Consider the following 10,489-nt stretch of genomic DNA (forward strand, 5'->3'; position numbering starts at 1 on the left):
GTCACATACTCAGCATAATCCTGTACACTGACAGAAAAGTCCTCTGAGGTGGCTGCAGCTTTAAACACATCCCAGTCTGTCTGGGCGAAACAGTCCTGCAGGGTGCCTTCAGTCTCTGGGGTCCAGAGTTTAATTTGTTTGGTGACAGGGTTTGTTTGTTTCAGTCTTTGTCTGTACAGGAACATTTCTTTGTTCCAACAGGCCCGGCATTTCAGCAATGAAAACTCCACTTATGGCAAACAGCACTTATAAACAGTCCATACATCTCCACACCATCAGCACAGGGAAGATTGTAATGCTGAGGAGAAAAAGCCCAGAGAGGAGATGTAGTACAAATATGCTGTGGCTGCACCCTTCAGGTCGGAGAAAAGATGACAGTTGTACTCCCAGGCTACTAACCTACACACTTGTGTCAACAAATTCACACTGAATCATTGCTTAAGAGAGCAAGAATAACGTGAACCAGTTTGAAGTGAAAATTAAAAGAGCTAAAATGCGTGAATGTTCACAGGTCTGAATCACAGTCATCTGAGGCAAAGGGATATATGCAAGGTTCTCTCTTTGTGTCAAGGCCAATCAGGATGTGCAGCATCATCCATTCCCTAAGTTTCTCTCTGCCTCTCAACCTGTGTCTGTAAGGAATGATAAAAAGAGAATATGGAGTGAGAATGAAGTGAAGACAGAAACAGCGAGGGCAAAAAGAGCAAGATAGAGGGATGCAGAAATAGCAAAGCAAGCTCAGACAGAAAAGAGAAAGGAGGTGATGTAGCCAAGGGGCAAAGCCAGAGTGAAAGAGCGGAATGAGAAAATGAGAGAGATAGGGGAAGGCTATAGGAGTGAGAGATTAGTGATGACCTTAAAAACACACAGTCAGCTGGATGCTAAACCCTGAGGCCTTGACTATGTGTGTGTAGGTGTTTTCATTTGGTCACATGACGCATGAGATCGAGGGTTGTTTCAGCACAAGCAGCTGCTGTTACTGACTTTTAGATCATGTATGTAAACATGATCCAGAGTGTTCTTGCCCCGGGTGGGAACGTCCACATGTTGGTAATATTTGGGGAGTACAATCCGTAAATTGCACTGGGTAAAGTCGCCTGCAGCGATAAATACAGCATTGGGGTGAGTCGTCTCTAGCACGTTGATGACATCATAGAGTTTGCTGAGAGCCGTAAAGGGATTAGCTCTTGTGCTAATATACACAGCAGCCAGAAACACAGCACTATGCTCTCTGGCTAGATAGTAGGGCCGGCATTTTAGCAATAAAAACTCTACGTCTGGCGAACAGTGCTTATAAGCAGTCCGTACATCTCCACACCACGAGTTATTGATAAACACACACACACACACACACCCTCCTTTTACCTTCCCCAAAGCAGCAGTGCGATCACCTTGATGTACAGAATGTGTTTGTAGCTGAATCGCGGAATCTGGGACTCTGTCAGAAAACCAAGTCTCGGTGAGAATTAGAGCACAGCATTCTCTGATATCACACTGATGATTATGATAGATATTTATGCTCTGAGTAAAATATCTATATAAATCTCAAGATATTTTATAGTCAGCTGTACATTTTGATTGGTGACCACGAACCATTTTCTTTTTAACCTTTTTTTAATGAAATCGCAACACTAAATCAATTAAGCACCCGTGTAAACAGTATTTGCAATTTGAGAGGATAGAAATTCTGAAATATTTGTCCATACTTATATCTGGCTTGAATTTGAATTTCCCTTTTATAAACACACACTACCATATACTATAGAGAGCAACATTAGTGCAATGACTTTCTAATACTGACCTGGTAAATAATCTCATTCGTTTATTGGATTGATATTATGTAATGTCTGGAAGAGCAAAGCTGGGGGCTGTGGGGCAGATGGAATACCAAATGAGGAGTAAAAATGAGCCTCGACTTTTTATCTTATTACATAATTTTGCACGGTGCCTTGTTTTTCTAAAAATCTTAGACTTTCTGTGTCCCTCCTGCCAAATATTTAGCAGGCGTTCCTCACTGTTGCTCACTTGGTCAGAAGAAAAACTAAGTAGACCACATAGATCATTCTGCTCAGCATCATCTTTGTATCATGGGAGCTGTGGTTTGAAGCACACAAATCACCACTTTCATCTAAATCCCAAATATTACACAATTATGAAGCGGTCTGCTGATGTGTTGATGTGTCACAGTGTTGAAACTTAATATTTGACAGTTTGCTTGAGTAGTGCTGGCAAATTTTGACTAATGGTCACCGCTTTGCAATTTCCTTTTTATTCGTTGTTTTTATGTTATTGAATGTTGACATGTGTTTTTAGTTTCCTGTATTTATTTGGTTTGTAAGACACATGGGAGTAATAAACCATTTGTCCTCATTATATAAACATAATTAGGCTGCATTCAAGATTTTAATTGACTGACAAATTCTGAAGTCTTGTTAGATATTAGACATGATCTAATTCTCTATTTACCCCATTTGTCAAAAGACAAAAACAACCATATTGTTATGGTCGACCCGATTATTTATGTTGCTAAGTCATGTTTTTACTCGTGAAAGAGCAAACAAATGTAATGATTGTAACCTTCATGGTAAATTCAGTACTACATAACATTCTCCCGAATGTTTTCCTGAAGTCCAGGCTGGCCTTTCGATTATATTTTAAAGTTTTCAGATTGTATCTACTAAGTGATGTGATGGTCAAGTATGTGTCATGCCTGTAGACACACAATCGACACAATGTAGTCTCTTTTATAAATGTGAAGAATTTTTTTCCCTGCATTTTCTCGTTGTTCTTACTACTCTGAGTCACATCTAACTTTTCACCAATACATTCCAGCGCCATCACTTTTTTCGGGCCTGGACTCTATCATTCAGTTCTAGGAAAGTTCAACTGGATGCTGTGTTCAGCGTTTAGCATTATGATATTTTTCCTTTGGAAACAGCTTCCTTAAACACAGTTTACCCTCTATCCATGTCTCAGAATATATGGTTCTTTTTAACATTAGAGGTATTTTTTTTCCATTAAAGAATGTTTTTAAAATTTCAATTTGAGACAAGTTGGACACCCTGCTGTGCTAATTGAAGCTGTGAGCTCTTTTGAAAAAGTGCAAACCGACAAAACAAAGTGTTTTTAGTTAGAGTATAGTCACAGATTGCTTTTGTGTCCCTAAATACACTGGAAAAATATTGTGTAATGTAACAGAGACCACAGGGGCTGAGCTGTCTACAGCGCACTCATGGGTTCACTTACAGTAAAGGCTGGAGGTGAAAGCAGGAGCCAGTGGATTCCAGAACTTGTCTGTCTCAAAACTATGAATTGCATAATCTTTACCAATAGTAACCTCTTCGGGCTCTGTCCATACAAAAGACCTTCAGCTTGAACTATGCAAACTTTGGTTATGATGGTTAACTGCTGTTTCTTTGAGACACTTGCACAGTGCTTCCTGAATTCTTGATGTATCCTGCTATTAGATGGATAAAACATATTTTACCTGCAAGTAACCTCTCCTTCTGTTTTTTGTAGCACTGTGGTTTGGATTAGTCTTGTACATTTGAAATAAGGCAGATAACTGGTTTTTAAATGACCCAAAAGATATGGAAAATGTTGATATTAACTGTAGGATGATGATTATGACTAAAGACAGAGTCCTTAATTGCTACTTACTTAGTGTCACTATTGCAAAACCTCACAGTAGCAGTGTATTAGTTTTTGATATTTAATTTTAACTGAAGTAAAAGATGACTTAAGTGCAAATTTGTTGTGTTTTTTATGTAAAAAGCAAAGTGATTTGTTGGATTTATTTTACATTATATAATAGATACTTTTGGTCCCCAGCTCTGCTGTCTGTGAAGTCATTTACTTATAATCTATCTTAATTACCCCAGTCTGAAACCAGACAGAAATGGAAATGACACACCTGACAGGTTCTCAAAGCTTATTTTTTTTTACAATCTAAGGCAAGCAACTGTGCTACTATGAATTTATACTTGAAAATAATGCAACAGATAATGATCTTCTACTCAGTTGTCCCATACTTTCCATAGTCAAGGAGACAGTATGTACTGGGGCATCCTCAGGCTGTGAGACTGTCAGAACTCAAGCCCAGGCAGACCATCACACGGTCTTGTGGCTTAAGATGGTGATGGCTGCCAGGTGGTGTCTGTTGTTGTGCAGTGGGTGCAGGCCAGATATGATCTGTCTTCTCACTAGCACATAAACCAGTAGCTGGAACAAACAGCATTGGAAGGGAAGAAGATGGTTTAGCCACTATCCCTGTAGTATAGTTCCCCCACTTTGTGTAGACGGGGGTTTCCATGTGGTACTGCTTCAAAGACATTTTGTTACATTGGGATGTAAAAACATTTGCGCCAACATTTAAAGATTCTTTTTTTGGGGTGGGGTGGGGAGGCTAATTTAAGCATTTGTGATCTCAGCCATTTAAGTAGATCTTAATTTCTGTGAGGAAAAAAATGTTTTTCCTTACCATGAATTTTTGTAAGCCTTCACTGATTGTGTTAATCTCCTTCATCAATGCTAAATGCAATCCTTAAGTATAAATATGACATATATAAATATGAAAACTTTTTACTCTTTGAACAGTATTGTACCTAGATTTTGCTACTTTATGAATCTGTCGTAATCTTTTTGTTTAAATGAAACAAAATGCATCCAAGGCCTGTTTCCACTGTTTAATAGAAAACGAATTGCATGCGTCATTTTCAGTTAAACAAAACAAAATGTATCAAAGAATTGGCATATTTCATTTGACTTGTTATTGGATAATTTTATTGTCAGTATGTAGTCCAGTATATAACGGAAGTCTTTCCAAATATACTGTAAATACGGATAGTTTTGTCTGCATAGCAACAACAGCATTCCAGTGAGGTGACTTTTAGGCAATTTGTGTGTGTGTGTGTTTTTTTTTTAATCCCACTGGAAACACTCTGTTCTGTTGGCCCCTTGACCGGAAGGTGAAGAACATTCCGCCGTGGTGTCATCATAGGTGCAATGGTTTCTCCAGTTGAGGTCTCAGAAGCCTTACCTAACTTATTTGAGAGATGTGATTTTAGTCATTTCAAAGAAATTGTTTCAAAGGCCATTGATAAATGGCCTTTGAAACAAATTTCCTGGGGTTGGGTTTCCTCTACATATGTTGTTGAATCTGCTCAGTGACATTAGAACTACCTTGTTATTTTGACCTTTAGAGAGATGAGACACAAAGGGCAAGTCAGATGGAGTCAGATGAGTTCAGTTCCCCTTTAGCTACAGCTATGGCCACTGAAAAGTGAAGTGAATAACATTTGTTATCTTGTTAGAGTGACACCTCTCAGCGTGCAGGGTATATTAGGTAGCAGGTGAACATTCATTTCTCAAAGTTAATTTGTTGGAAGCAGGAAACGATGCTCATGCAGTAGCTAGTACCTACCAACACTGGCTTGCTAGTCTCCTTCTTGCACGATCACTCAATTTGTGAGGACGGCCTGTTCTAGGCAGATTTAGACATGTGCCATATTCCTTCCATTTCTTGATGATGGATTTAACTGAACTCTAGGGGATGTTCAGTGCCTTGGAAATATTTTTGTATCCATCCCCAGGACTTATGCTTTTCAATAACCTTTTCTCTGAGTTGCTTGGAGTGTTCTTTTGTCTTCATGGTGTAATGGGAACCAGGAATACTGATTAACCAGTGACTGGACCTTCCAAACACAGGTGTCTTTATACTGCAGTCACTTGAGACACATTCACTGCACTCTGGTGAGCCCCATGTCACTAACTGTGAGACTACTAGCACCATTTGGCTGGACCTCTGTTGAATTAGGTTGGTCATTTTAAAGGGAGTGAATATTAATGCAAATACTTATTTCCCTTTACATATTATTATTTAATTGACATTACTTTGTAGAAACCAGTTTTCACTTTGACATTACAGAGTTTTGTTTATAATTTGTTTTTGGTCAAAAAAGCCAAATTATACTGACTATGATTGATTTATAAATCAATAAAAGGGTAAAACATCCAAGGGGGTGAATACTTTTTATAGGCACTGTAATAGACTTGCGGTCATATGTGTTTCCAGATGTGGTGGCAGTGTGGGTGAGTGGAGGCTGTACAAACAGGATTTGAGCTGTCTTGACAGACAGCACATTATTTGTAATACAAGTGTGATAAATGTCAGTATTTGGATTTTTACAATAAACACAGTCAGAACTGATGAAGCCGCTTGGATGAGAGGTGAAACATCTTCGACCTAGAAATCTAGTCCAGTTGATTTTTTTCTACGTTTTTTCAGCTTACTATGACCTGGATGACTGAGAATCTGCACAGACATGAAAGTGGAAACATTTATTTTACATTGCCAAAAAGCATTGGTGCAGGTTTCTTGGTTGACTGACAGTGGTGAGAATGCATCATTTTTGGGCAAATTACTTTTCTTGAGGTGATGTGGATAGCACAGAAGCCCACCTTTCACCCGAGAAACCCGGCATTCACTGTCAAGTAGTGTCCTACTGGCTTTATTCTGTATCACAGTAATTTTGGTTTCAAGTGTTTGTGAGTGGAAAGTTTTACTTCTGACTCCTATTGGTTAGTTGGACCTCCCTCATTGCTTCACCAGTCGAAAATAGTCCCTGTATCTATGCATGTGATCTTCTCAAATGTCATTTTCTAGGTTTTCTGGATGGCCTAAAAGCTCGTTTTTGTTTTTGTCTTGTGTTTCAGCATCAACAATAAACTGCAGCAGCCAGAAGCCGCATCTGGGGTGCTGGAGTACGCCATGAAACATTTTGGTGAGCTGGTGAGTATTTTGTTTTTCCCCTATCTTAAGCTGTACTGAGACCAGCAGTGGGCCAAAAACCCTTATCTGTCAGTCATACCACCGTGTTGGCACAGCATAGAGAGGGCCCCTGCAAAATGCACAGAAACAATTATAAATCACATTGCTTCTTCTTTACAGTTGAGTAATCTTTAAACTCCTGGATTGTAAAGCAGGACTTAGTGGTTTTCATTTCATTTTGTCTGTAGTACCTGTAGAAACAGTCAACATCAGCTCAGACCTTTGCATTTCCTGATGCATTTTGGACACAGTTCTTCTTAGGGAATCCATTCCCCATGGACACATGTTAGCATGGGGATAAGGGTCATTTGAGACAAATACCACAGTGTTCTTAATGTGCAGCATGTGGAAAAACCATCTCCTTTGCTGAGCAGTTTGACAAGAAGAGGAATGATGATGTTTTTCAACCACTATACAGGATGTTTGGATGTGTTTGTGCTGTGTATTTTTCAAAAAATACTTTGTGCTTTTTCCCCAGTGGTAATGCATCAGAATTTAATTCTTCATACCAAAACTATAACCCATAATTATTTCTTAGTGGCAAGTAAGGTCCCAAAATAGATTCATTTAATATTGCTTGCATTGCATCAAATCACAATGTCTCTTTATTTCTTGAAGAGACCCAAAGCAAAAATGGATTTTTATGTTTTTTATTTGGTCAAAGTCAAGTCAGATGTGTTTTCCCAGCAGTTGAAACTGTTATGGAAGAGTTCTTTTTTTCTTTTGCAAAGACTAAACAGTAAAAACATCTTCACTTTTCACTATTTGTATTTAAGTCCATGAATGGCCTCGCTCCTCGATACCCGTCGGATCTTCTTTCTGTCTATGCTCCGCGCAGAGCTCTGCGCTCCTCAGAGCATCTGTCCCTGGTTGTCCCTTGGTCTAGATACAAAAAATGGGGTGATCGTTCTTTTGCCGTGTATGGCCCCAGGCTCTGGAACTCCCTACTGCCAGAGCTGCGGTCCATAACTGAGCTAGCGGCCTTTAAATTAACTGTAAAAACCCATCTTTTTAGACAGGCCTTTGGTGCCTAACCCGTTCCAGTCTTAACGCGTCTTTTAACTCGTTGTTTTACGCCGTTTGTCTCCTGATATAGAAGTTTTTTTTTATTCCTTCTGTTTTTAAAATCTGTGTTTTATTCTGTCTAGGTCTTCTTGTTTTAGTAGTGTTTTTTTTCTTTCATTAGCGTATACATGTTCAGCTGTGAAGCACTCTGTGCTCCTTTGGAGTTGTAAAGTGCTATATAAATAAACTGTTATTATTATTATAAATAGTTTGAGTTAATTGCATGGATTTTTATATGGCTCCATTTGAATGATTCTTTCTGTCTGCTGTCATTTTTTCATGGCAGGAAATCCAAGCTACCTGGTATGAAAAGCTGCATGAGTGGGAGGACGCCCTGGTGGCATATGACAAGAAGATCGACATGAACAAAGAAGACCCAGAACTCATCCTAGGCAGAATGCGCTGCTTAGAGGCCCTCGGAGAATGGTATGCCATTAGACACATTTGTTGTAAGAATAGGGGTGCAGCTCATTCAGATTCGTTTTTAGCCTTCAGGTCTCAGATCCATAAATATATATTTTGATATATAAACATTTAGGGTAGAATTTGTAATGTGTCAATTTTTTTTCTAACACATTCTGCCCTGGGGGGTTTATTAGTAATGTGATTTACTGCAGTGACAAAATAAAGAGCACAATGGGCTCTTCAGGTTTCTCCATTTTGTGATGGATAGAGACTGCATCTGAAGTTGTAGGCTTGCTATGAGCACTTGAATCTCCTATTTTTTATATGTTCTTTGTGCATAGGCAGTCTACTAATGAACCCTGACAATAGGCCAATGACGACCGGGCAAAAGGACAGAAAACAGTTTTTCTGAGCAACGTTTTCCAGGAAATGCATGTAAAGGGGTGGCACCACTTCAGTGAAACCTTCCCACCGCTGAGGCTCAATTTCAGAAAATTTTAGGGAAAAAGAAAATCTGGCGGATCCAAACATGTGGACTGTCACAGAGCCCATGATACTAAGCACATGTTAAAAGGTGTATGCAACTTGCTATCCCCATGCCATTATTCTGTGCACTATGATTAATTTAGCAAGTACAAGATTCAGTAATTTTGCAAGAAAACCATTAAGCTGAAGGGCAGGCTTGTCTTCATACATGAGTCAAATAGGATCAGACTTAAAAGAGCACATTGTTCCCTGTTATGGTAAAGGTAAGGTAGAGAGAGACTGAAAGTGTAGTTAAGGTTAACTCAGTCCTTACTTTGACTGTCTTCAAAGAGTTGGACCTTGCAGTAATATAGACTTGATGAAAAAGGACTTAGAATTAACTGAATCATCACTGCTACAATGCCACAGTACTAGGCTATGCCGATTTCCATTCTGATCTAAGGTGTTCAGCCACCAACCATTGTATTTTTCCACCATACTGTATAGAGTACATGTTGGTGTGTTGCAGATTGAGACTTCTTTAGGAATGGTGTCATTATTTTGAGATATTCGCGTTATAAACACCTGACAAATGCCTTTATGTGGCCCTCAAATTTAGGCACATGGCCTTTTTGGCATGTTTTGCTCTGGTGATAGAGGCCTATGCCTCTGATATATCCACGCACTAGATTGCATAACTTCCATTTACAGATTTTGCATTCTGCAGTGATTATAATTCTCAAAAGTATTTAGCGACAAAGCTGATCTTTTATGTTGATAAGCATGAAGTAATATTACTAATACAACAGCATCTCAAAGTTGAACTATATAAAAGGCTTCTTTAGTTCAGTACACATACTGTATAATAACACACAGATGCTAAAAACCGAGGGATTTTACAGTTTTTTATGCAGGATATCAGTTTTCTTTAGTCAGCACTAGTGGTGTTATTTTAAAAGTGATGCTGGTTTGTTACTCTAAATGCCCTGCGTACAGACATGGGTGTTTCTGATTTTCAGGCTTCTGTTCTGGTTGAAGTTGGGTGGAGATATGCTGGGCATTGCATTATGTCACCAAATGTTTTTTAGGTGGGCTAGTTCCAGGGTCCTGGTATTGTGCATGCTGCTTTAATGGAGCACTTGATGGGACTGAGACATCTTTAACAAAGGTTGTTTCAGTGTCACTTTTCCTGCTATTACAAGTGTGTTGTTATACCTTTTTTAGTAGCTCATAGTTCTAAAAATAGGTCCTATCAGGCACAAGTGAAAATGCCTGTGTAGGTGAACAGTAATGTGTTGTGTTTTTAAAACTCATCACATAAGTATATGAATGTCTTTTTTTAAGCTCACTAAAGTTAAAGTACCTTTTTAATTCAAATTCCACAGATGTGAACGATGGTAATACAGTAATTCAAGCTCTTTCTTCTGCTGGATTTACTGTTTGTTTACTGTAGACACACATGCACCCAGTGTACCATAGCTTTTTGGACTTATACAATAGCCAGACAGCTGGAGAATGACTTCATTTCTCTGACACCCATCCACACTTGCCCATCTCTTTTCCTCTGTCTGTCCCTTCTTCTCTTCCTCTCTCTCATCAAAGCTGTCTTCAGCATCCTGCCTGTAAAACACATGAGGTGGGTTTGTTCTCCTCGTGGACAATGCAGCATTGATTCTTGTTAATAAAAATTTAGTCTTGGTTAGATAAACATCACCCCAGCAGGAA

At 39.0% G+C, this 10,489-nt stretch overlaps 1 protein-coding gene across 1 annotated transcript in view; it reads left to right on the forward strand.

The window, feature by feature from the left end:
* The window catches only part of mtor (mechanistic target of rapamycin kinase), a 78,203-nt gene that overhangs the window by 37,164 nt on the left and 30,550 nt on the right, over positions 1-10,489 (forward strand). The window contains 2 exon segments of the mRNA XM_020612477.1: positions 6,715-6,790; positions 8,181-8,320. Of these exon segments, the coding sequence (XP_020468133.1) occupies positions 6,715-6,790; positions 8,181-8,320 (216 nt within the window).

The sequence above is a fragment of the Monopterus albus genome, unplaced genomic scaffold (genome assembly GCF_001952655.1).
Source record: "Monopterus albus unplaced genomic scaffold, M_albus_1.0 scaffold126.1, whole genome shotgun sequence".
NCBI lineage: Eukaryota > Metazoa > Chordata > Actinopteri > Synbranchiformes > Synbranchidae > Monopterus > Monopterus albus.